We start from the raw sequence: 26326 nt of genomic DNA on the forward strand, positions 1-26326 counted from the left end.
TGGACTCACCGTCACGTAACAGTTACCTAATGTACCCCCAATGATTGGAGAATTAGGAGCCAATTTCTCCAAAAAAGGTACCGTTTGCTACTCATGTGCAGCGGTTGCACATGTGCCCGATGATTAATGACCTGTCTTAATCTCTCAATAGTAGTCACCGACTATCGGCAGCGAGCACAAAGGAGAACCGATGAGATAATGATATCCATTGTTGGCCGGCATAGTCTAGAGTATCCTTCGGGGAGGGAAAGAGGCCCCCAAAGAACAAGTTAAGAATAGATCAAAAGAAGAATCGCTCTCTTCCTCGCTAATTAATAGACATCGTAAACTCGTCGCGCCCTCCCACCTCCCACCGGTATCCAACGTGAGAAAATTGCATGCTATGATAGTATTAATGGAGAATGGACCTTCCCAGCGACTCTTTCCTTGTGATGTCACACCATGTACTCAGGGCTCCTTGGCTGTGACGCTGGCCTCGGTGTCTTTTGTAAGCGTCGACCCCGAGAGGTCGAAGACTGCGATGGTTCCCCGTCATGACACCTAGCTCAACTGACTGTTGAGCAGATGTCGGCTGCAGCGCTCCTTGTGGCTGCATGGGCGGCATACAATGAACGGTATTATCTCTCTGGAAGGAGGTAAAGTCAGGGGCACCTCGAGGTTGCTCCGATGCAACATGTGTCTCGGGACCTTCAGACTGTAGCATCGCTGGCCTTGGTGTATACATATCGCCATTGTCGGGGCCTGTCGCGAGCTGTTCAAGAGTACTCGCGAGTTCTTGTGCTTGGAGAGCCATTGACCGCTTCGCTCGATCCTCTTCGTTCATCAAGCTCTCTACATCCATGGGTAACGATATGGAGTTGCTGCTAGAGTCCGTGACCACAGTGTCGGAAGAGCAATTCGGATGTAAGCCGATTCGGGGAACATCCAGGGGTGAGGTCATCAGACTAGCGAGTGGTACCATCGCCTCGTCATGATTGGCAGGGTGGCTGTTGCGAGGCTCTGGCAACCCAGAAAGACGGCGATCGATTTGTTCCGAAGCTCGATTGGAACACCCCTTTTTGTCGGCCTTGGATCGAAAAGTATCAACCATGACATTGAGCTCATCACCCTGTGCCCGAGCCTGCTCAACAGCCTCTTCGGGCGAGGTATGCTCATCGGCTTTCGCAGCGTCAGCTCGCGGCCCTCCCCAGGTTCGCTGTCCCGCAGTGAGAATCCCGTACACCATGTATAGCCAATTGAAGAATGGGTTGACAACGAACATCAGCGGATAGAGCCAGGCCTTGTATCGCTTCAATCGGATCCCGAAATAGAACATGAGTACGTAATTCAGCCCCAGCGATATTGCGATGAATCCAATAGGGAGATCTGCCACCCGACTGGAGGTTGTCATGAGGGCAATCACTTGGACGAAGAAGAGGAGCGCAGTTGTGCGGATAGTATTTTGCATGAGGCGAACCAAACACAGGAAGGGATACCGTCTCCATAGCCGGATGTCTGTCAACATGCACGCCTCGTTTGTAATGTAGCCAAGGAACCATCGGCGACGTTGCTTCAAGAGAGTGCGGAGGGTCTGGGCCGCCGCCGTTTTGCAGAACGCACTGGTGCACATTTGGATCTGATATCGCTCCTTCGCTCCGATCATAAAGAGATGTGTGAGCCACCGATCTTCTCCCAAGTGGCATTTGGCATAGTCAAATAGATCTTCGCATTGTTCCGCTTTGTCTGCAAAATAATGCCTTGCCATCTTTCGAAAGGCGGAAAATCGCAGTATCGTCAATGCGCCAGGTAGACAGGTCACAGCGCCGCAGCCCGATTCCACCGAACGCTCGAAAAGCTGACCATGAATGTACTCCAGGTCTTGTAACACCGTGATGAGACTATTCTTTTCTGTAGTTGATGTGATAATCCCGGTCATGGCTAACATGTTATGCTTGCTTCCCGGTTTCAGCTCCATTTCATACATAAAGTTCTGCAGACACAGTCGATCCAGGATGCAATCGGAATCGATGAATAACATAAAAAGATCGTCATGTTTGGTGTTGTACTCTTCATATACTTGACTAATCAATTTGAATGTTAACTTTTGGCAATATCGCTTGCCGCCATGCTTGAAGCGAGACACGGTGATTCGGGCGCCCCTATACGTCACATCAATACTCTGCGGATAGGTATCTAGGCAAATCGGTATCCCAAGATGGTGGATCACTCGAAGGTAAGGCTCATCAATAATGACCCCGTCATACGATAAGAATACATGAATACAATTCGACGGGTAGTCACTGTCGACAACCGAATTGATCGCTTTTATCAGGACTGTAGGGTTCTCCTTATATACCGGCATAACAATCACAGTCTTCGGTGCTGTCCGTTCATCTAAGACTTCCTTTATCCTCTGAGTTCTTCCAATGGAAGTTGTGACCAGTCTATGAACGCAGAACAACCAGGGGATGGTGAGCAAGGCCGAGAATGTCCAAAATGCGAACCATTGGAGGAAGGACACGAACTCAGGAGGGAATTCCTGAGTGAGCTGAGGTGGTAAAGGGAGGGTGACAACCATAATGGGGAGGAAAACTCCTCTGTAGCGATCAGTATGCTTTGGTCTCCGATAGTTCTTTGCACTGTTCTTCATGCCCCAACTTACCTCAGTGAGGTGAAAAGTATCATCATTGTCACAGCAAGGACCTTGATACTCCAATGCTCGGCTTTCTGGTACACCTTTACGAGGCAATATAAGAATGCCGCGAGAAAGAGAAGCCACTCCACAAAAGCTGCCAGCATTAACGGGCCAATGATCGATACGCAAACTATCTGTATGCCTATTAAATGTACTATTCGATTTTCTGGTCGAAAACAGCCTGACTCACATCTTTCACAGTCCATGGCTCGGGCAAGTCCGGATCAACGCTGCCCGCCATGGCACAACGGAGTCCTAGATAGACACGGTGTCGTTGGCTCACTGTTGCTAGACTACTGAATGCGAAAAATGCTCAGTTGCTGCTTATTAAATCCTGTACCAGACTGAAATCGGAGCCAGCGCATCGGTGTATAATGTCATAGGGGTGCGTTTATTGTGTAGATCGTCTCCAATCGAACAACGACATGTTCTTTGCGCGTAGCTACTTGCTGCCAAATCTTGGACTGCAGTGGGACAGTTGGTCGTTCTCCCAGTATCCTTTTCTGGCAATCTCGTTTAAAGTCGAAAGTGACAAGCTGGCCCTTGAACAGATGGCATTCTTCGTCGCATATGTGAGACCTCTGGCGGGAGATTGGGCTGGTTAGCGATACATTCTATCGGAATGATACCTGTATCCACCGGAACAATACGGGCTCTATGCAATCGGGGACATGAGACGAATAGAGAGGAACAATGGAAGAGAATGGTAATGGCTCAGGAGAGGAAGGCGCAGTTCTTTGTGAAGTGAATGTGTAGTAATACTGTAAGCCTGAGGCAGTAACACCCCAGGACAACCAACCCCATTAATTCACGTTCGACTGTACGAAATCAACGACGAGTGCTAGAAAATTTTGACCCAGCGAACTGTTAGGCCTAAATCGAGGGGAAAAGGACAATGAAACTGAAGCATATACCTTCCGCCAACAATCCAGGAATCATATCCTCAATATATTCAACCATCTGAAACAGTACCGCGATCACATCAAGTCAAATTAAAACTAACACTAACAAAAGGCACAACTCTCGCCACCCCAATTAACCCATTATCAACCGGGTCGGGACCCGACTCCTCGAGCTGGGGTAATGAACCAGCCGAGTAAAGCTCACCCAACATGGTCCGAAGATAATTCCACATAGTCGATGGTACCTCTACAGTCAATTCATTCTCCCCGGAGACGAGGTAGGCACTGAGGTCAAGTTTCGGCGCCTGGAAATCGAAAGCTGGGAGTCTGTGGCCATTCATATAGACACGGGCTGCGTTTGCGGTCTGCGGGAGGAATAGGTAGGCGCCATCTGCTATTTTGCTTGTTGGGGGCCAGGGTATGGTAGTGGTGTAGTAGCCAACCCCGGAGGCGTTGGCGATACTGGGGATTTCTTGCCAGGAGATGAGTGAGGTGAGTTCGTGGGTTGTGTTGTGCTTGACTGCGATTATTGATGCGTCGGATAGATTGTCTGGGCGTTCCCAATGTTCGACTGTTAGGGTCCAGTTGGTGAGCTGGTATCCTGGGGCAGGATCCTTGGTCGTTAGTTGGGATATGGTCTTCCCGTTGGATAATCTCAGGGTCTGGTCGGTTGAACCGGACGAGACGTGCAATTGGACATTGTTTGTTCGGTTGCCGTACTTGTAGCCAACGACTGAAGATGGTACCTGAGTAGCATATAGTGAAGTGTTGCTGGGCGTGCCGCTGAACCCAATGATAGCCGTTTGGTTCGCAGCCAGACGAAGGGGCACTACAGTTCGACCAGACTTTTGTTGGTACTCAAGCACGGGGGTTTGGCTCCCAGTCCAAGGATCGAGGACATATGGGCGCTTTGCCGTGGCAACACTTACACTACCAACAGTATCAACTGTATCACCCAAGACGAAAAGATAGTCGACGCCATCCGCGTCAGAGTGCCATGTAGAATACCACGTGCCACTAGTTTGCAGCTGTACCCGCGGCACAACGCCCAGCGATTTTAACTGTTTTGATGCTTGGCCAGAAGATACAATGTGGACGTTTTGCACTTCTTTCAAGGAAGATATCTCCTTCATGAGACTGTCTGTGTTTCCGTCCCCTGTGTAGAACGCATTTGGTAGCCCACCGGACAGGATCACAGGCAAACCATTACGAGCGAACCTCTTGATATCTCTCACTGCTTCGATTGTGAGGTTACCTGAACTGGGAATGATCATTGCACGGAATCCGGGGCCATTGGGGGCAAGTGTGCTGTTCTCAACACGAGCCTGTGGCAAAGCAAAGTTATCTGGCGAGAGATAAAGGTATGTGAAACCTACACGATGTCAGCATGAGAAGCTCATTCATCATCCAGTATCAATATAGCTAACATACCTTCCTCAATTAAATCGGTCTCGTTGTAAATCGTCCCGAACTGTGCATCAGTAGCCGAGTCCTTGTTATAGATAACTACATCGACTTTAGACTGTCCCTTCTGCTGCGTATACTGCAGTCGGGCCACATAATTCAACGCCTCCGAAAAGCCGTGGTTCCAAGAAGGCTGTTTTTCAGAATATAATTCAGAGAAAAGATAGTAGAATGGTGTATTACCCGGCCACGTTGTACCGACATAGTTTCCGGAGAATGTCTGTCCGTGAAGGACGAACTGGTTGACACCTCCAGCAACAGCCCGAGCAATCTCCCACAAAAGCGCTGTAACTGAATGCTGGTATGCCTTGTCGAAGACTGCACCCATTTCATTGGAGATGACACGTTTGCCGGCGAGAGTTGCGGGTCCAACGAATTGACGATATCCATCGACGCTGTCACTGAATCCCAGACTTTCGCATTCCGGCGCATTCACATCTGGAACATTTGCTAGTACATCGATATTGAGGTTGTAGCCCACTTGGGAAGAGTATTGGAGATTCATGCCATTCACCCATTGTGTCAACCCCTGCAAATATGCCCTGTACCCTTCCACTAACGCAGACCGATAGTCGTTGATATACCCACTCCCCTGATCGGGAGTATCTAGCAGACACTGGATAGTACCAGGGGCGGTCGATTGTATACCGATGTTGTTATTCTTGTAAATTATAAGTGGCAGATATTTCTTAATGTTGTAGCCATGCTTCTTCTGGAAGATGTTAGGAAGATCCGGCGTCCAGGACACATTTGACTTGATCTCCATGCTATCCTCCCAGCCTGCGCATAGTTAGCCTTACCTCTTCCTCGATTTCTAGGCATAATCAACTTACCATAATTACCGACTGCAACGAGCATCTGTTTGACCTCATCTTCAAGGATATACTCATCCCAGAATCGAGTAACAGTTTCCGCACCCCTCGCACTGAAATGGTCAACAGCATATGATCCACCGTTGAAGATTGTCCCCGACATGTTAGAAGTACTCGGTACATTTTGATGTAACGTCCGGTGTTGGTAGAAGGCAAATAGCCTATATCCCTGGCCGCCTGTCTTAGGAAAACTCAGGTTCACCTCTCCCATGGACGTAACGTTCTGTGACCACTCTTGCAAGGTTGAATTCTTTAACACATACTGTACAGCGCTGGGCTGAACTTCACTGCCAGGAATCAAGCTATTTGTAGGATTCGAGATATTTCGACTCGATAACACTTGAGCTGAAACCAACGCTACCAGCTCCCCAGTGCCCCAGCCAGGGAGCTGTCTATGAAATGATCCATTCAGAGGAACAGCGATCGACGCTGTAGACTACGTACGCGCATGTTAGGACACATTATGATTATGCATTGTAACGGAAGTACCTACTAAGTCCCACTGGAGTCCTTCATCATCGGGACTCGCTGGTACGCCTTGTCCCTGATTCGGTCCCAAAGGGAAGTCCATCACCAAACCAGCATCTTTATGAGCCTGGAGGGCAGCTTTGAAGATCTTGACGAACGCGGGCGTCCCAAATCCATAGGTGACCCAATCCGCACCTGGGACAGTATTACCATAGTCATAATAGGGAAGAAACTCCACGCCTCCAGCACCATTTATACCGGCCTCCTTGATATTCTTTTGAACAATAGCCGGATCTACACTGGCATCTGGGAGCCAGTAACGAAAGCGAGGACGAACTCTAGCGGCGGGATTCTCGAATGTGCCGTAGTCGATCTTCGCTCCTACTTGGTCATCGACTGCCAGTCCATACTGTGGGAGCAGCAGGGCTGCCAAACAAAGAAGGCGTGTTTGCATTGTTGAAGTTTTGAGCTACACCCCGATAGTGCTAAAGGGGAGAGAAAGTCTCCCTTAATGAATATTTTTCATCATAGCCAAGCATTTGGGTTATGAATAGCCTAGAATGGGCCGGCAAACACAACACCGAGATGGTGATCGTCATGCTCGGAAAACCCGAGCGTTGATCTACACTCCTTCTGCCTGGGGCCGGCGCAGTACAGCGTCATTCTGACCCCAGCTTTTCTCCACAATCCGGGCCTGAAGTGGGGTAAACGGATACCATTCTAGTCAAGAGAGAGACATTGTGGGGAAACCTGGAGTTCTGCAGCTTGCTAATTCTGAACCGGACTATCTGACACCGAGGTTGTGAGCTTCTATTCCAGATACTCTTCGTATTATTCGTATTCGACAGGAGTTGCATCTGGAATATTAGAAAGTGGCCAATATCAATAATAATCATGCGCTGCGAAGACCTCACAACACTTGAACCCGTAGAATCTTGACAAGGGATACACCGGTGCATCTTCGTTCGTTTGTTCCTTCAGTATTTCTATTTTGTTTTCTTCTATGGAGGCGATGATGATGAAATCATTCTGGTTTCTGTCCATACACCACATTACTAAGGCCAGGGTCAGACGAAGATCACAAGTTGACAAGTCGCCGTACTTACAAATTATGCTGTGCCTGTAGTCGAGGGCTTCTAAGATCCTCCCTCACATCAGCTAGAAATTCCCGTAGCTCTTCCGGCTGCCAGCCCTTCATAGCTGTGAATATACGTAGCGACATGCCATCCAGCCCGCCATTGAATTGGTGGTAATTAAGAGCGCCTACAGTTTTCTGTTACAAAGAACTATTACCAAAAAGTCTTTTACCGTTAAGAGAGACATCGTGATGCATACCAGTCTTTTGCCCTTTGGCCAGACTCCCACCGGCACGGGCACTACCTTCTGCTGTACATTGGTAAATCCGACATCCTTGAACCACTGTTGTAATTTGGGGCCAGGAGAAGGTTCCAGTCCAACAGACCGTAGGCCTTCAATGCTTTCAGTACACCACTTCTCTAACGGACAGCCGGTCTTGAATTCCCCGTTAGTCGTGTAGAATTGCATTTCGAAATCTTGGAACTCCACCCAGCCCCCTGGTTTAGTGAACCTATCGCCGCACCAGTGCCCGTATAGGCATGCGGACGGGTAACCAAAGAAAATGCGTATCTCGTACTTGAATGCTTGGCGTAATAGGTTCGGCCAATCCTTGATCGCTTCTGCAAAGTAGCGAGCGTGTATATAGTCAAATTCTGAGCGGTAAACCCAATCATTCTCTACATCATCCACTTCAAACCTCACATTAGGGGCGACTCTGTAAGTTATCCAGTCAGTTTAGATGTATCATTGTTATGAATGGCACGATCTCACATACAAAGTAGGTTGTATGGGGCTAAGACCGTTGCCCAAAATCTACGCACAATCAGCTCAGAGGGGCTCAGTCCTAATCTAGGCCAACCAGGTCGATCTCACCTTTGCTGAAGGATATATATCCCCTAGACGAGTTTAGCTTAGCACAAAGCCACGAAAAGGATGGGATACTCAGAAACCAAGCATACCCATGTCTATAGCCCAAATCCCGGTGCCAGTTCCTAAATCCAGAATCTCTTCGACATTAGCGCTAATCGGTGCAAGGTGGAGTTTGTTGTTGCAACCAAGAGTTAAAATATGGTGAAAAAGATCGAGACGGCCTTTCTCTTCCTATTTTATCTACGTAAGTAGTTGACCTGTTTTGCTTCTACACAGTGTGAAGCACAACGTACATCATCGTTCGGGAGATAGTACTCTACCGACATCTCAGCAATCTATGGTTAGTTGATGCTAAGGTTGAACCCAGTAAACATTGGCCTCTTTGGCAACTCACTCTCATCTCTGTATGCGTGGTAACGACGGTCATGCTCAAATTTGTATGCGAAGACGCTCGAACTTAGACTTGTTGTGTAGATCGAGCTATTATGCCCAATATTTTAACATCAACTTGCCTAATCGTTGGCCTTGTACTAACCATTCCTCTTCATAAGATAGGTCTCCCACATCAGACGATACCTGTAGGTAAGGTTAAAGAACTGTACGACTTACAAAAGGGATCGAGCAGGTGCTCACATCATCTGTCTCAACGTATTCATGAAATGGTAATTGCGGGGAGGTGGAAGTAAGCTCTGTGGAATGCGAGTTGTCGTGGGTAGACATTTTCGCAAAATATAGCCTAGCTTCACAGCAAGAATTTAGAAGATACTAACAGAAGGAGCCAGCTTCATTCCCTAGTCATGGAAGGCGGATATGCTCTTTGATTTCCTGGCTCAATGCGTCCGTGGGAGGCGGGACGTGCCGTCACCGAAAGGTACGTTGATCATGCACAAGGCCCAAAGTGTGCCAGCATCCCAGTCCCACTAGTTCACTATAACAACATCGACAACAGACAATACCGGACCTTTTGCAATTAACTTGCTAAGGCTGTTGCTTGCGTAACATCCCGGTAGTGCCCACTGTTGCTTCTACACCTATAATCAGAGCTTCAGTTTTTCGAGGAAAGTTCAGTATAGTTAGCAATCGAGGCGTACTTTGGAACAAATCCCTGCAGAAACGGAGTATAGTGTAAGCGGTAAGGGTAAGGGCTTGCATCCTGATCTGTATACTCCGCCTAGTCACGCAACATCGTCGCTAAATCCTGTCAACCAGCCGAGAATCTAGAGCACCACTTTTCAACACCGATTCATTGCTACACGCAATGTTGTATTCGCATATTAAATCTTGCTGCCTTGGGATGGACAATCTGGACGGCCGGTTACCATTTTCGCCCTGATGCACTCAACAATAGTCGTGTATCATAGTCAAGATCTTGGTTTCCATCCTTTCCCCCCTGCTCTGTCTGGGCGCATTGTGATATTCAAGCGCGAAGCAAAACTTTCCAATGCAGCGAAGAGAGAGCTCTCCATGTCATGGCGTAAATCATGCAATCAATGCAGAGCGTCGCCCCGCTTCCCTTAATTAACGTGGGTCTTCGCGTGCATAAGTATCGCTTACTTTCTCGATTCAACGAAGCACCAAGCGATCCTCGTAAGAATGGATGCTTACCTGGGCAGGGGCTTCTGAGGGGGTGAAAGACGAAAACACATATGGATAGTGTTCATCACGGCGGACATGATTTTCATTTGACATCGTCGTATCTCGAAGTAGAGTACTATGGCAGTAGAGAACAGGAGCCGCCGCGTAGATAAACATTTTCTGAAAGCAGCTTAGCTCACATCATGTGAGAGATACATCTTCAACACAGTCAAACAGGTTCTACATGGTGGACGTTGACAAGGCCTCATACCACGAAAGAGACATGAATACCATATACGCCAGTCTCTCGAATAGTAACCCAATTAATGATCTCATATCCCTCTCAGAGCAAACCCCCTCCGCCTCGATGGGATGTACTTGCTAGCGATTCAGCAAGACCATCAAGCTCCTCGCAAAGCACGTCATGATCGTCACACTTTTGAGCAGTATCGTAGTCGATCAAAACAGCCCTCGAGTCGGTCATCAAGAAATTAAATCGATTCGTGTCACCATGGCGGATCCCCAGGGCATGCAACCGCGACAACGTATCCCAGCAAGCCTCGAGATCATCTAAGACTGCATGTCGAGCATTGAAAATTCGTTCCATCAAGAACCCGATTACGCGACCATCTTCGACCAGGTGACCCAAAAATCGTGGGCCAATGTTGTGGCCCTTTATCCACTCGTATGCTGTTGTCTCGCTTTCCATGTATCGAATCTCCCAGTGGAAGCGAGCAAATTTGACGACGACAACGGTGTCAAATCCCGGACATCGAGCCTCGTAGATGCCAGTCCGAAGCCTCTTTCCCACTTTAATATCTGAATAGTCGACCGAGTACTCATGCCATTGGTTTTTGACACCCGGAAATATGTTCCGGACAGCGCGTGCAAAATATGGCTTCCCGGTACTCTTGTCTTTGGCAATCAGCCCATCATTCCAGTCTCCAGGTGGAAACTCTGGCAGTAGAGATCTTAGAGATGGGCCGAAAGCCATATCAGTGGTTGAGAAAATGTTCCCCTCAATGGTAAGATATTTAATACTTCCATGGACTGAAAGTCGGAAGAAACTAAGGTCAGTTTCATCGATTTCTGCCTGGAGAAGCTGTGCATTTCCAATGGAGAGGGCCATCGCGCTCGATGTATACAAAGCGAGCGTTGAAACCAGGACAGGTAGAGAAATCCGTTAGCGGCCTTGCACCAAGGGCCTACCATACAGCATAAGAAGATGATAGTCTACTTTTTAACACCTGTCCAGGGGTTCCCTTTGTCCCTCGCCTACAAGGTCTATGTTACACCAGATCAGGGCGCCAGACTTGGTACCCGATAGTGTCAGTCTGTAAGCTGCATAGCATACTAGCAAAGAGAGAATTTAAGAAGTTAATAATAGGTAATCCTTGAGCGCCGCAGCCGCGCTTCAAGGCACGCACAAGGCACCACTCATAATAAGTATACACTCCATGTGAGTTATGCTAGATCTAGTATGGACTACTAGGTGCCAGGTGCTGTCCCGTAAATTGATGATGAGAACTGAAAAGGCGGAGGGCAGAGCGGTCACTGAATCAGCGGCAGAAAGGACGCGCATTGTTTGCACCATGCCCAATCAGGCCAGTCCCACAATCATTCATGCGCCACATGATGGTTGGCGATTCGTGAGTTAATGACCTGCGTTGGAAGTGCGAATAATTCTGAATCAACGTAACTGAGAGGATCTGCAGTCAATTTTTCGTCCCCGTACTTTTATATTGATCCCTACACCCGTAAACTATCACAAATTTGTCCACCACAACGAGAATGTCCATGACACCAGGTTCGAAATCCAGATCGTCCACCCCCACGGTGTTCGAACAGCAGCGGGAGGAACTGGTGAGAGACATCGCCGTGGTAGGTTGTACAATCTCGGACAGCTCACAGTGCTTTGAGCATCGAAAGAGCATACCTGAATTGACCGATCTGCGCAGGGAATGGAACAAGTTCTGCAAAATATCAACCGGTTGAACCGAAATCTAGAAAGTATTGTTGCGGTAAGTTGTATCTTTCGACTCCCATGTACATACAACTGGCTAAGCCCAACTGTATAGGTGGGCAATGAGTTTAGCTCCGTCGAAGCTCTCTGGTCTCAATTTGAGAACTTTATGGGACGACCGGAGGAGAAGGCAGAAGGTGGTGTAAAGGAGAAAGAGGAGCCTCATGAAGACCAGAGCGACCTGCATGAACACGATATCTCTGATGAGAGGAGCGAAATCGACGGTTAAGATATGAGACATGATCCAGAATATGTTCGGTGCATGGCTTGGTGTATTGGAGTTCAAATTCAGGCGTGTGTATTATTTACTCTCTATTTCTAGATGATATATTATCAAACTACAAGGCAGAAACATCGTTCGGGGTTCACAGTGTTTTTATATTCAGTGACATGGGAGACTCAGCGCCAATAAACACCCACCCCATGCATATGACATAGTGGTCCTCGGACCGGATTCGTGACAGACATCATGAGGAAAACATGCCAATTTGAAAAAATCAAGGTGGTCACAGACAAATAATAGTGGATATAAAGGAAGGGTAATAGTGTTTCATGGAGACAATCATCAAGGCAAAACAGGTATAGCAACATGAAAATGTAAAATCAAAAGGCCGCCGTTAACAAAACATTTAGAAAAGCACATAATGGGTTGTACTGCGTGGGCCATCCTCTCCCGGTCGTATCCAATTCATATCGCGTACAAGGAGAAGCAAACCGCCGAAGCAACCAGGCTTCTTTCGGCAGAAAACAGGAGCATATCAAACAAAAACAGAGAGGGGGGCATGGGACACGTCGAGAGAGAAGAAAAGCGGTCTACAAGATCTTGCATGTACGCTTCTTGACCTTCTTGGGACCACCGCCACCTCCAGTAGCTTTACCACTGGTGTTATGACTTTGGCGGTTGTTCCAGCTAAACTGTTCTTCAGCCGACACAACAGTGTCAACAGCCGTTTCGAATACCCCGTCCACACCGCGCATTTCCTTGCTACTACATTCAATGTACGAGGCATTCATCCGCCGAGCCACTGCCTGACCTTGCTCCGGGGTCACTGGTGTCAGTCCTTGGGTTTTGAGGAGTTCAATGCAAGTCCTTTTGTTGCGCAAATCGGACTTTAACCCAACCAGGATGATCGGAGTCGTAGGGCAGAAATGCAGGACTTCAGGATACCACTATATCCAGTCAGTGTCATGTATCATATAAATAATCCCAAAGAGGTATACCTTATCCATCACATTTTCTAGAGAGGCGGGGCAATCAATAGCAAAGCAAACAAAGAGCAAATCAGTCTCCGGATAGGATAATGGGCGCAAACGGTCGTACTCCTCCTGGCCTGCAGTATCCCAGAGGGCAAGTTCGACCGTCTTCCCTGAGGCCCGATGGACGGTTTGTGTGATGTAGTTTTCAAAAACTGTCGGGACGTATTTCTAGTGCAGGTCAGAACAGCGGTCGGAAAGGCTGTTCAGTAACATTCGAGGGAGATAAAGAGCCTTACCTCCGGAAAATACCCTTGTGAGTAACTAATTAAGAGGCATGTCTTTCCACATCCACCATCTCCCACCACAACGAACTTTTTCGAGTATGCCGGTGGTTGAGTGATATTCGTCGCTTCCGACATCCTCCCACTTGAGATGCTAGTATTTGTGCTGGCAGTTCCATTGCTCACGCGGACGCTCTGGCTGCGCCCTCTGCTGTGCCGGGGCGTGGATGAAGGAGGAGGTGTTTTTACCGAATGACGTCGTGACACTGCATAGGGCTGGTCATCGTACATATGACTCGACATGATGGCGGAGGCAAGAGGGCTGAGATTGAATTAGGAGATTTTTGAAGAACGTGGTGCTCGGTGGCGCCGAAAATGGAACTGCCCTTCTGATCTATTGCGTATAGATAGATCCACTGCCCGGTTTAAAGGTGTCCCGGAAATATTCGGTTTCCAGCAGTCGATAGGCTCTGTGATAAGGTGAGGATGATGGTCGGGACGGAGTTGAAGGAAATCGAGAAAAACAATGGCGAGAAAATAACAACAAAAAAGAAGTCGAAGATCAAGGGCTACAGTCTAGGTACAGGGAAAAAAAAAGAAAGAGATGTCAAGTTTCACGATAGTTGTGGTAGTCCGATCAAGTAATGGCAGGTGTGGCGTGGCCGCTCCTCCAGCTGACATGAAACCCGATGTTTACGGGCCGAAGCGGTGCCATGGCAACCACTTGCCCAGGCCATGACGCAGTCAAATCAATATCAATCAAATCAATCCACACCCCAACGCATTGAACCTTTTTTTAGCACAACGTCACTCGAGTGATTGGATCAATCACTCAAATCAAGGCATTCCTGGCCTGTGGTCTGGGCCACACCTTCCAAACACCTTGATCTTCTTGGATTTCTTCCAAGGTCGACCCTATCAGTAACCTTGTTCTCACTCTCCCGTGCCCTAAAAGCGGCTCCGATCGTGAAGGCTGATTCTGCTTAGTGTCTCGATTGGCCCGCGATCACCGATTATGCAATCTAGACACTGGCCAATATCTCGGCCTAGATTTACCCTGGCGGGTCTGGTCTAATAGTATGCCCCTACTACGGAGTACTCCGTTGACGACTGTGTGCTTGAGGGACAGGAAAACACTGGATCCTTCGACCCAGCTGTCATCTGTCGTCACAGAGACGAATCATGCACGGCTACCGTCGTAGAAATTTCAAGCCAATCCTACCCTACTTCTGTACCCAATTACCCAATGTCCCCACACCACTGCCACTTGTTGCAATGTAGTATGGTCGTATGAATGTGTGTGGCTCATTACGGCACCAACCAACTCGAATTCGCCCGACGATCGTCACGCACTCGGGGTAGCCTGAGAGAGTACCGAGCATGCTGGAGACGAAAAAGATATCAAAGTCTCTAATCACGTTATATTTCGATACCTAATGTGGAAGGTCTACGAGTGACTTCTTTTTCTCCCGCGTTTGCTAACAAGAGATCTATTATGGTTCAATAGTGTTCCCGTTTGGGAGATCTGCCTTATCGGAACCAAGTTCCACGTCGACAATTCAGTCCTCTACCAACATAATTCAGCATTCGGTCTCTGATTGATTTGATAGGCTGTGTCCATATTGACTTTGTCTCTACAATAACATTCTCTTTAGAGGGCTCTGGGTATAATAACACGAACAAGCATTCCTTACGAGATTAACCATGGTCTGTCCATATGGAAGATCTCCCAGAAAGCTTGAACCATCACGTGGAAACAATTCACCGGAGGGATGTTCTCTAGCGACTTCGTTTAACCTATTGTTCTTTATTTTCAATTTAATTCGTTCGTACCCAATGTATGTATGTATGTATGTATGTAACTCAGTGCTGGACAAGACATGGATGAGTGTGTTTGTGTGCGTGTGTGGACCAGGAAGATATATATATTGGAGAGTCGGCCGTAGACGAACATGGGGATGCGGTCGAGTGACACTTTTAGTTTATTTTATTTTTTATTTTTCTACTGTGTATGCGCTTCAATCTGCCGAGGTTCCTGAAGGCTGATCATAAGCCGACCAATAATGGGAAAGAAAACACCCGTTCCCTTGGATTATTTTGATATTGAATCCACTTGAGCATACATTGCACCGAGTCCTTCAGATTAATGCAGAAAGAGAGCACCCGTAGGAATTCCGGACCCAGATTTCTTTCGGCGGTTCTTCATGTTCCGTCTTCCGTTGGCATAAAAAGCCTCATGTCGAGCGATAGAAAAGAAATCACCGAAAGGATGCATTATCCACTCTGTACTCGTATCGGGCCAATTAGGGGTGACTAAGCACTAACGTAGCATCCTACTTTGTATTGGTAGCAATTTTACTTCCCCGTGCGATTCAAATCGCATTGACCGCCCAAGAACCAAACCGCTGGATAGCGCGGGACAATTTCCCCGACTAATCCAAAATCGATCTGCTGTTGTCATTCTCTTCCCCCTGATTGAAGCCGAGTGGACAAGGGACAATTACTGAAAATCCTGCACCTCTCGTGCTTCCGAATGGTTTTCTCCACGAAATTGTCATCGGCGTCGAGACATTGAACTGAGCAGACCCTCCGTGGGATCTATGGGGAGACCGCAACGATAGCGTCAACTGTGATTTGAACGCCGCCGGCAACATGGACAAGGGACCAAATGGCACACCAGATGCTGGCCTGAGAAGCCTTAATCATTGTGCGTCGCAATCCCTATTTGACTTGATGGTCGTTCAGCGCGTCAACATGCTAACGGTGCGCTGGGGATAGATCGGAACCAGCTCCCATCCTGGCGGTACTGGCCACGACAGAAACTTCTCCCCTTGGTGCGATATGAGACGCCATATCTGGCCTGGTTGCAGGAGAAGGTACGGACTCCGGCCCTAGACTCCTACTTCGCATTTACGGCCAATCTCGGAACGCATACATTTTTCATGGTTTTCTTGCCTATACTGTTCTGGCATGGGTATACAAGCTTAGGGCGTGGGTATGTACATGGGCCCGAGACAGTTCCAAGTGCGCTGCGCTGTGGACCTGTGATTACATTGGCTAAAAGTATTAACTGGTTAGTATGGTAAATCTTCTGGCCTCCGGAGTCTTCTTTAGCGGTTTTATCAAAGACTTGCTTTGCCTCCCACGCCCACTATCGCCCCCGCTACAGCGTATTACCATGTCTGGTTCTGCTGCGTTGGAGTATGGGTTTCCCTCGACTCATTCGACGAATGCCGTCTCAGTCGCTGTATACGCACTGGCTCTCCTAAACATGCCCGATTCGACCTTGAGCCCCGCCGTCAACGTGTTTCTACAAGGTATAACTTACCTCTATGTTACCTCGATTGTGTTCGGCCGACTCTACTGCGGTATGCACGGGTTTTTCGATGTGATAATTGGCTGTTTGCTGGGAACCTTGCTTGCAGTAATACAATATGCCTACGGGGCCGCCTTCGACGAGTTTGTAGTCTCGGCTTCCGGAAAACAGATCACGCTGGTGGTATTAGTGATCCTAGCTCTTGTTCGTCTTCATCCGGAGCCCGCCGATGATTGTCCTTGTTTCGATGACAGTGTTGCCTTTGCGGGAGTGATACTTGGGTTGCAAGTGGCTTATTGGCACGTAGCGAAAACGAGCATCACGTGGGACGACCCCGTGCCTGCTACTGTTCCGTATAAGTTTCACGAGTTAGGGGTGTTGAAGACAGCTATGCGCCTCATATTGGGAGTGGCATTGATTGTTGCATGGAGAGAGGTTATGAAGCCCTCTCTTCTCCGCCTACTCCCCCCGGTCTTTCGTGGTCTGGAAAAGTTGGGTCTGATACTTCCTCGACGATTCTTTACCGCAGCGTCGTAAGTCAGGTCTTGTCTCCATCCAATACGGGTTATTTTGGCTCACTGTAGAACCAGGCAATACAGCAAAGTTCCCACACAACTCAAGGATCATGAAGTGTTCCCAACCTTTTCCGAAATCCCGTCTATCTTCTCGAATATCCGCCACCCCCGACGACGAGCAATCTCTATCGGTCCTCAATCGGAAGCTGATGCCTACGAAACCCTGGCCTATCGGGAAAAGCGCAGGCGAGAGAGCCTGTCAAATAGCAACCGAACGTCGCCTCTCGTAGAGGAGGATACCCAGCAGGACATCTCCGAAGGGCAACATCAACTATCGCGGAAGCGCTCCAAACTCCATGAATATGAAACCATGATGGGGACTGGTAACCCTCGAATTGCAACTGGCGTTGATGGTGCAGAAGCACCTCCATTGACGGAGCCATTCCCTGATTTCGTTCCTGACCCCGAGCCGGACGAAGAAGAGATGTTTGCGCGGATTAAGAAACCTCGTGTACGATACGATGTGGAGGTGGTTACGAAGCTGGTGGTATATTCCGGTATATGATTCCTTTACCCTTTCCTACCCTTTTCGGACCTTGGCTTACGCTGTCTAGGTATTGCTTGGATTGCGATGGAGGGGGCACCTTTTGTGTTTGACAGAGTTGGCCTTGCGCCGATTTAAAGCCATCTGAAAGATAAGCTGAGAGTGAGATTCGAGTTCAGCTGGCTGAACGTCACGAGTCATTATTATTTCTGTACCATAGCTGGTCTTCTGGTGTACATATATGACTTTGATGCGTTATGTATTTTTTCCCCCCTGTTTTTTGTTTTTCTTTGTTCCCATTTGTTGGTGTGGTTACGCGTTGAAGAGAGATTGGGGGGGCCTACGGAGGTTCGAATTGAGTGAGGCCTCGATTATATACAGAGGAGCAAATGGCCAGAATATTGAAATTGTGTCTTCAATGGTAGAAGAACTGTTCGTGGTATACTCATGAGCTACTTGTAGATCGCTTTAAATGTTGTCGACGGGGCAGATCACGTGAAGTCCCCAAAGGGGGAAAGCGTGGGTGAGCTTCGGGGCGTCTAAACCATGCCGGGAACTACTTTAACTTCCTTTCCATCAATTCACTTCTCCAGATTGCGCGCCGGTGGGAAGGCTCATTTTGCGCCTCTCCAGCCTGCCATCTGTTTATCACACGGAGCACGCTCATGGAGCTGCCATTCACTCCAGCGACTGTTGCGACCTCAATAAAAACCATGGCAACCACCCATGGCCAGTAATTGCGATCCCATCTGTTTTGCTTTCCCCCTCCCTCATCTCTTCACCACTTCCACCGACATCTTAATACTTCTTCTGTTCATCATCATCTTTTGCCTTCTCACTACACGATTTTCTTGCTTACAACGCGCTTCAAAATTTTCCACGTTGATAACCGTACCTACTTTTCCCAATCGTCCTGATTTCAAATCCACCATGGCTGGCGTCTTCTCGACCCAGCAACGCGTGATGGAGGACACGACCATGAGTGTGACAGATACAGAAGACACCCGTATGGGGAGCGAAGAGCAGTACTACGACCCCATGGATATCAGCCCTCTTCCCTCAAACGAGCAGTCACGGCACATCGCCCCGCCCATAGGCATGACCTCCGACCAGAACGTCTCCAGGCCTGATTACTGGGTTCATTTTACTCCTCCAAAGAGTGGTGGTGTGCCCAAAGCCACCAGACTCGACGGAAAGCCGGTGACACGAGCTCCAATCATCAGACCTTTGACGCGATTCTCACCGCAGGCGCGAATTGACCCATCGACCGGCCGCTTCAAGCAGCAGTTCATCGCGCAGCCTTTCCTCCGAAATACTCTTGCTACGAACAACGTAATCGGCCATTTGTATAACAAAGCAAATACATTCACCTCGACCAACAGATACAGCTCTCATTCGAACGACATATTCAAGTCCCTGTCTCATAAGCCAGTGACCATTGGAACAAGCGTTCCCACCACACGTGATTCATCTTTCAATAGCCTTTTGACCACCAGGTCCATTTGGGACCGCAAAACTCCTAGCTTTGAGTCGAACACGTCGATTACTACCGCGACTTCGTTCAACTCTCGCAAGAGATCTGTCGATGATGGCTTCAATGAACCGACTGACCGTACTACCGCCGAGACGGATAGTCCGTCGAACAAATATCGACGGGTTAGCGAGGAAGGATTCCCAAATTCCGCTATTACAAGTCAAGAAGACACCCAGAGAGCCGAAGCGCCATCAACCAAAGCTGCATATCCGATCCAGGAACAACCTACCGTGCCGACCGCTACCTTTCCCGTCCGCCGCGATGCTTCTACGCAATTTCAATATTTGACCGCTCCTATCGCTTTCGCGGTCGACAGTCATTTGCCTACTTGCACAAACGTTACTGACCAGATTGGTCATCCCGGCAGTGCTGATGTCCTTATTCCTGGTGGATGGCCTGAGCAGCCTTCTCATGATAATTTATCTGCCACTGCAGCACTCGGTACGGGTTCCGTCACTGATGTATTGCGCTTAGGGGAAGAGCCTCTCATGACGGGTGCACTTTACGTACCATCTCCTACCACCTCTCTTCCTGACTCCAGTGGCTCAAACAACGCTGCTGCTGATGAATCTGGCAATGCGGGCGATCAGCGGATGCAAGCAGTTGATACACTTGACAGTGACCTCTACAATAGGCAGATTCCGCATATGCTACGCCCATACTGGGCAACATGTTACACCATTGTTCAAGGCGCCTACGCTGCGTCCGGAACTGTCAAGAACGTTCTTACCAAAACTTGGAATATGATAGGGCAGCCCGTGATTGACTACGTACAACGTCGTCGCCGTCCGCAGCCTTCCAGCCGCTCTTCAGGCCTCAGAGCTTCTCCGTCACGAGTTGCAGCACTTCGTCGCCTCCCCGAGGAACAGAGACGCATGATTAGAGACCACGAAAGACGCAGACAGAGAGGTTATCCCGCAGTACAGAATCTTCCTTTTCCAGATTTGACTCTGGACATTCCACAATCTCCGACTACTGGATCTTCATCTTTCATGGGGATGCCAAATGATTTTTTCTTCATGTCACACGCCGCAAACTCTGCGAGAGATCCTCGAAGGCGTGGCAGCCGATCTCCTGAGAGTACAGGGAACCACTGGGCTAATAGTGGAATTAAGAAACCGATAGGCGTCCAGAAGTCTCCGCAGGTCAAGTCTATGAGCCCCAATCTGAAACGCCGGTTGTGGCCAGGCAGAAACCTGGAGCGTGGCAAACGCGAACTTGCGCTACAAAAAGCATGGAAAACCGGGGACTTCAGCGAAGTGTTGAAGGACCAGGGACCTCGCGTATCCACCCACATTGGACTTTCCGAACGCACCGAACGTCTAGGCGAGCCCGCGCCAAAAGAGGGGGCGAAGCCGAAACAGAAGAAGCGAGTGCGCTTCAAGGATCCGATTGAACAGTTTATCCCGGAACCTACTCTCCCTGACCTTGCGCCATACCTCCATCCCACGTCCCCCAATGTCGACCGCGTTAGTTCTAAAAAGGCGCCCAACGAACAGAAGGAGAATGTCCCGCCAGTTGCTAGTTCGGCGGTAAAAACCGAGATTGAAGATGAGCAGGTTGGACTCGGCGGACATTGGTGGGAAGAACAGATTGAGCATCCACTTGGACGACCCGTCTCGGCTGTGAGCCTGTTTTACCCCGAGGTGAAGCCGCTTCCGCCCGGCCGGACGGCGTCTGTCTATGCTGAGGAGTGGAAAAAGATCGAAGAGGAGGAGAAGCGCAAGCAAAGCCCCGCTCGAGTTCGTGTTGAAGGCCCAGCTGTACGTCCTCTCTCAGGGGAGTGGATGAGCCGAGTATCCAACGCCATGGCCACAAACAGCAACCGCCGCATCGCCACTACTCTGGCTGGGGACCCACTGACGAAGAAGGATCTATCTACGTGTTTTACTCCCATGGCGTGGCTGAACGATGAGGTTATCAACTCGTACCTTGCTCTAATCGTTGACTATCTGCGCCGCACGAATCACAACAACGGCCGTAGCGACAAACCCCGGTTCCACGCTTTCAATACTTTCTTTTTCTCCAACATGCGCGACAAAGGCTACCAGTCTGTCCGACGCTGGGCGAATCGTGCCAAGATTGGCGGCGCATCTCTTCTTGACGTGGATACCGTGTTTGTCCCAGTGCACAACAGTGCACACTGGACACTTATCGTGATCAAGCCGTTGGAACGCACCATCGAGCATTTCGACTCGTTGGGCTCACTCTCGCACCGGCATGTGGGGGTGATGAAGGACTGGCTCCGTAACGAATTGGGCCCTCGTTACGTTGAGGAGGAATGGCGCGTCCTACCGTCTGTCTCTCCTCAGCAAGACAACGGTAGTGACTGCGGGGTGTTCCTTTTATCTACCGCAAAAGCGGTGGCCATCGGCATCGAGCCACTATCCTATTGCGCGCGGGACATTGTCCTGCTGCGCAAGAAGATAGTGGCCGAGCTGATGGCCGGGGGGCTGGAGGGGGATTTCGATCCGGCCTCCGGCGGGGAGGTGTTGCTCTAGGGCAACGCCTCCCGGTGGGGCAGTAGGGGGAAGGGGAGGAAGAGGAGGAAAACCAAGCCATCGATGTTGTATTATGTTGTCTTTTGTTTGTCGTTTTACTTTTTTTTGTGTCTTGCATTGCGTGGAGTTTGGGGGCTGTGAGAGTATAGGATGGGCATATTGTAAGAGTTCGTTTTGGGATCATAACGGCGTTTGGCACATGTACGAGTGATACCCGTCAGTTGAAGCAAAGCTCCTGACATATGACATTGAATTGGGTTTACCCGGCGAAAATCGCTTTCGATGCTTACATGCACATACAGCATGCGACATGGGGACGGATTGAGATACGGACATGGACATGAACATGGTTGATTTGGGTGCTAGATATCTGTGGATACAATCTAGACCAATGTGAATACTTGTACAGGCACTGTTGTCTCTGTTGTAAAGATGTCGATTGAATATTTATAAGACCATGAAGACGTAGTGACTGCCGGGAGAACTTAATGAAAGTCACTCACATAACACGCTTTTCGACACCCAACCTCATCCCCTGTGGATATATTCTTTTGCTTCGGGATATCACCTTCTAACGTCTTGCTACTAGCTCTGCCAACATCCCCCAAATCAGCCCTCCGAACCGCGCCACCTCGCGACCTCGTCAAGCCCTCACCACGGCCAACAGACGCCCCAGGCACGGAAGAAACATTGAACGCCATCTCAATCCACTCAACTCCCAAGAACACCGACTCCCCAGCCCTCAAATTCCCCGTCCAATTCCCCCCATCGCTCCACAGGTTCAACACCAAAGTACTCGGCTCCCGAGGCACACCATAAGCCTTAACCGCCTGCAAAGTCTCCCCAGCATACCAACGCGAGATATCAGGAAACCAATCCAGGCGATGCGTCGACCACGCCGTCCACGGCACCGAAAGATTCACCATGGAGCCCGCCCCGGGGATAGCCGTATCCGAGACGGGATCGTAATCTGGCTGGTTAGAATAATGGATCACATTGGGTGGATCAGAAGTGAGGATCTCGATATCCGACTCGCATGTTTTGGACTGGTACGTGAAGAGTCCGACGCAAGCGCCTTTGGGCACAGTATTATGCCTCACGGGTCGTCGACTCCCTTTGCCCCAATCCTTGTCTTCGGGTTTTCGGGTGGGTGGGTAGATGATCCTGGGGCCGAGGGCGGTTTCCTTTGACATGAGTCTCATTCTCACGCGGAGTGAACAGTGCAGGATGTTCCATCGGAGGAACTCGATTTCGGCGGTTGAGACGTAGTCTGCGAGCCGGGTTGTTTGGAGGAGAAGGTATGTTGGGTTTGGCCAGACGTGGCTCTGGGGGTCAGGGTTGGGGGCGATGAATACGTTTTTTTTCGGCGTTGGCGATGGGGAGGAGCTCCGTGTTTCCCGTTTTGGTCCAGGTTTGGGGGCGCCAGTCGTTGATGAAGGGTGTGTTGGATAGGAGGAGCGTGGTGTCTAGTGCGAGGAGCGCTGGGGCCGGTTGTTGGGTGGCATTTGGGAGAGGGATGTTGCGAAAGTCCCAGAAGTGGTAGTTGGTAAAGTAGCCTGGGTCCGGACCGGAGATTATGTAGCAGTCGCAGAGGGTGTCGTTTGTTGATGGTGGGTTGGAGGTAGGGAGGGCGGTGGTCGTGGATATCAAAGAGAGACTGGGGAGGAGGGCGAGATGTTTGAACTTCATTGTTAGTGGAAAATGATAATAGAAAGGAATGTCTGGTGTAAGGTATAGTAGTATTGATTGTTTGAAAGATATCGCATGTTTCTATTCTATTCACTTGGATGTGTTGGTATATCGTTAGGGTTATGGATACTGCGGCAGGTGCGCCTTTGTGTGTTACTTCCCTTACAGAGTCAATTGTCTCTCTGGACATCTGTCGGGGAACAGTAACACTGTCTAGATACAATGCTATATCTCCTCAATTAAGCTTATTGAACCATCTTCCATTGGGTATGATGGTGCGTCCTTTCCATCGTGGCGAGGGCCTCCATTGTCTAGACTCCATAAGAACATAATGGGAACACAACGAGACGGTACTGACAATAAAACTACAATCAATTGTGACAAGGAACATTTACTAACAATGGCGCACTACAAGCCTCAATAATAGCATTCCTATGGTCTCCGATATTGTACTTCTTTGTCATATCAACATAGTCTATGAATGAACGGCCCAGCGCCTTTCAATAGTCTCTGGAACACATCTTTGATATGGCCTAAAATATCTACGCCAAATGAAGAATCCAATGTCTTATATATACATACTCCCTGTCTGAGTCCCTACTCTTATGCTCTGCGTAATGTCCAAATTGAAACACGACCTCATATTCAGAAACGTGCAACATCAAACACGATGCCGAGGCGCAGGGAGAACGTCGAGTGCGTCCATTGCGGGCGCTTTCATCCACAGTATTACGGTGCAGCATTGAAAAACCATGCGAGAGTACATCAGAACCGTCGAGCGGCTGCACAAAGACAACGTGAACCCTCGACAAAAACAGAAGATGATTCGATATCAGTTCCGCACGTTGCAGGCTTAGTTCAGCGTGTCCGGCGTCTGAAGCAAGAGCAACTGACCGCCGATAATGTGGCACAAAAGTTGCTGGACATATGGGGTGATGATGACGGGAAACTAGAGCTACTACGCCGTCTAATGAACCCTGATCTTCCACCTGGGGCTCAGCTTCCATCTGAGCAAGGAGCAAATTCGCTATTGGCGACTGCCAGAAACGTAATTCTTACCTTAATTGGTCCTCTGGTCCAAGCTGGGGTAATGACTCCTACTTATTTCGAGCCTGGACCATTGGAAGACCCTATATGGCCTGAGCAAGAGCTGTGTGACTACCCCATACATTCATCCTTGGCGAGATCGTCAATTGGATTGGCGCTCCTTCGAGATGATGCCCGCGCAGTTGAGATGCTAGTCGCGCTTGAAACGAACCCGAACGGTATGCTCTTCTGTGGGTACAGCATTTTGGCTGTGGCCATCTTAACATCGGCGAGGGAGGTTCTGGACTACCTTTTATCCCTCGGAGACAAGATTCACGTTGACCAAAAGGCAAATGCCTACGGTGAGCAAGAGGAGACGGCGATAACGCTGGCATGGAAGGTCGGGAACATGGAGCTTTTCAGGAAACTCTTCACCTATAATGAAGGAGTCCCAGGCCGAAGTCTCTTTTGCATCTGTGCCTATGAACCACATATTGTGCTCGACGAGGTTCTTCAACTTGGTTGGGATGGCGGACGATTTCTTCGGGCGCAACATCCGAGAAGCAAGGAGACTCCTCTTCACGCCGCCGTATTGAACCCGGATCACGCTGTCTTGGACACAGTAATGCAATTGGCCGTGCAGGTTGGTGACAGTGAGGGTGATACGTATCCACAATATCTTCGCCTTCGAAACGGACAAGGTCAAACGCCACTGATGTATGCGATCGAGCACCGGAGATCCAGGAGCATCGTAACCCTTCTCCACGACCAAGACGCCGATGTTAACGACAGAGCGTGGGGCGGCCAGACCGCGCTATGGTATGCTGCCCGCAACAGGGATCTAGGGCTGGTCCATATGCTCCTTTTAGCTGGATGCGATGCGGGCAACCCTCTTCATCTTCAGTTTCCGACCAAAGGTACTCCGCTCAATGCCTTGCTCTATGCATATGAGGATGTTCTGCACGAATACACGCATGAAATCCTGGGAGGTGTATATGGAGCACACAGAAGATTCAGTCAGGGGAAGAGGGAAATTATTGAGCTTGCTCGAACTTTACTTGCGCACGGTTGTCAATCAAATGTAGGGGATGACCGTTGGCGAATGCCTATGACCGAAAGACTCCAGCTATTTCCAGAGTGGGGGGCATTGTTCATGTAGTAGGTTCTGGTTAAATTTTCTTCTTCTTTCTTTCTTTCTTTCTTTTTTTAATGTACCTTTTATGGCTCTTTCTAAAATTTGGCCATCACTGAGATTCTTCTAGGTCAGAAATGTATGATGAGTGGGTAGTAGTCGATCTTAAATATATAAATTCCATCAATAAAAGCATTGCGTTGCTTAAACTGCTTATACATTGCTATAAGCGACTAATACTTTGCTCCATTAATCTTATTTAACGTAGCTTGAGTATTATTCCTCACTATTACTGTTTTGTCTTATATAAAGTAGTTGTCCCAAGTGGCCCACTTTGTATGGGAAGTTGAGTCCCCCCAGAATCATGTTCGGACACGGGAACGTTTGAATGCACGATCGCAGCCCAAGTGGTGTCGGTAGTACTATGAGAAGCCGACTCAGATTGGTTTTCTATTGTAATTAGAGCATGTTCTAATATTTTCTGTGGTCACTTTATCTATTTTCCCCAACCCTCTCTTCACCTATTCTTCACCTATTACTACTACAACTTTAGGTCATGGTGTCGATGTAAAATCGTACGCAGGGTCAACTGGTCAGACTTTGAGATCATTGAAAGATAGGAAATACAAATACGGCATGGGGGATTCCTTTCAGGCCGATTGCACA

At 48.9% G+C, this 26326-nt stretch overlaps 9 protein-coding genes across 9 annotated transcripts; 4 read left to right on the forward strand and 5 right to left on the reverse strand.

Annotated features, from left to right (window-relative positions):
- Positions 1–391: 391 nt before the first annotated feature.
- chsD (chitin synthase D) lies at positions 392–6834 on the reverse strand (the record flags this gene model as incomplete). Its single annotated transcript, XM_015550167.1, has 8 exons — positions 392–2576; positions 2642–2808; positions 2865–2929; positions 3589–3634; positions 3678–4948; positions 5008–5820; positions 5874–6348; positions 6406–6834. The coding sequence occupies 8 exons, from the start codon at positions 6832–6834 to the stop codon at positions 392–394; spliced, it is 5451 nt and encodes a 1816-aa protein (XP_015407756.1).
- A 570-nt stretch (positions 6835–7404) lies between these two features.
- ANOM_004911 (class I SAM-dependent methyltransferase) lies at positions 7405–9047 on the reverse strand (the record flags this gene model as incomplete). Its single annotated transcript, XM_015550168.1, has 10 exons — positions 7405–7435; positions 7487–7653; positions 7716–8172; positions 8233–8270; positions 8331–8353; positions 8417–8558; positions 8621–8643; positions 8722–8807; positions 8863–8903; positions 8961–9047. The coding sequence occupies 10 exons, from the start codon at positions 9045–9047 to the stop codon at positions 7405–7407; spliced, it is 1095 nt and encodes a 364-aa protein (XP_015407755.1).
- A 1198-nt stretch (positions 9048–10245) lies between these two features.
- On the reverse strand, positions 10246–11031 carry ANOM_004912 (uncharacterized protein; the record flags this gene model as incomplete). The annotated part of the gene is made up of 1 exon (XM_015550169.1): positions 10246–11031. One exon carries the CDS (start codon positions 11029–11031, stop codon positions 10246–10248), a length of 786 nt encoding a protein of 261 aa, XP_015407758.1.
- Positions 11032–11693: 662 nt separating this feature from the next.
- On the forward strand, positions 11694–12154 carry ANOM_004913 (DASH complex subunit DAD1; the record flags this gene model as incomplete). The annotated part of the gene is made up of 3 exons (XM_015550170.1): positions 11694–11783; positions 11861–11923; positions 11981–12154. The coding sequence occupies 3 exons, from the start codon at positions 11694–11696 to the stop codon at positions 12152–12154; spliced, it is 327 nt and encodes a 108-aa protein (XP_015407757.1).
- Positions 12155–12239: 85 nt separating this feature from the next.
- ANOM_004914 (Rho4-like protein) lies at positions 12240–13967 on the reverse strand. The gene is made up of 3 exons (XM_015550171.1): positions 13419–13967; positions 13147–13350; positions 12240–13095 (listed from the first exon to the last, which is right to left on the reverse strand). The coding sequence occupies exons 1-3, from the start codon at positions 13704–13706 to the stop codon at positions 12739–12741; spliced, it is 849 nt and encodes a 282-aa protein (XP_015407760.1). The 5' UTR covers positions 13707–13967; the 3' UTR covers positions 12240–12738.
- Positions 13968–15856: 1889 nt separating this feature from the next.
- ANOM_004915 (PAP2 domain protein) lies at positions 15857–17943 on the forward strand (the record flags this gene model as incomplete). The annotated part of the gene is made up of 5 exons (XM_015550172.1): positions 15857–16110; positions 16182–16398; positions 16482–17252; positions 17310–17791; positions 17849–17943. Coding segments are annotated over 5 exons (1611 nt in total), but the record flags the coding sequence as incomplete, so codon positions are not given.
- Positions 17944–18708: 765 nt separating this feature from the next.
- ANOM_004916 (SUMO protease ULP1) lies at positions 18709–21813 on the forward strand (the record flags this gene model as incomplete). The annotated part of the gene is made up of 1 exon (XM_015550173.1): positions 18709–21813. One exon carries the CDS (start codon positions 18709–18711, stop codon positions 21811–21813), a length of 3105 nt encoding a protein of 1034 aa, XP_015407762.1.
- Positions 21814–22298: 485 nt separating this feature from the next.
- Positions 22299–23502, reverse strand: ANOM_004917 (glycoside hydrolase family 16 protein; the record flags this gene model as incomplete). Its single annotated transcript, XM_015550174.1, has 2 exons — positions 22299–23083; positions 23169–23502. 2 exons carry the CDS (start codon positions 23500–23502, stop codon positions 22299–22301), a joined length of 1119 nt encoding a protein of 372 aa, XP_015407761.1.
- A 670-nt stretch (positions 23503–24172) lies between these two features.
- On the forward strand, positions 24173–25687 carry ANOM_004918 (ankyrin repeat domain-containing protein; the record flags this gene model as incomplete). The annotated part of the gene is made up of 1 exon (XM_015550175.1): positions 24173–25687. One exon carries the CDS (start codon positions 24173–24175, stop codon positions 25685–25687), a length of 1515 nt encoding a protein of 504 aa, XP_015407754.1.
- Positions 25688–26326: the final 639 nt, after the last annotated feature.

Source organism: Aspergillus nomiae (assembly GCF_001204775.2).
Source record: "Aspergillus nomiae NRRL 13137 chromosome Unknown contig00101, whole genome shotgun sequence".
Lineage (NCBI taxonomy): Eukaryota > Fungi > Ascomycota > Eurotiomycetes > Eurotiales > Aspergillaceae > Aspergillus > Aspergillus nomiae.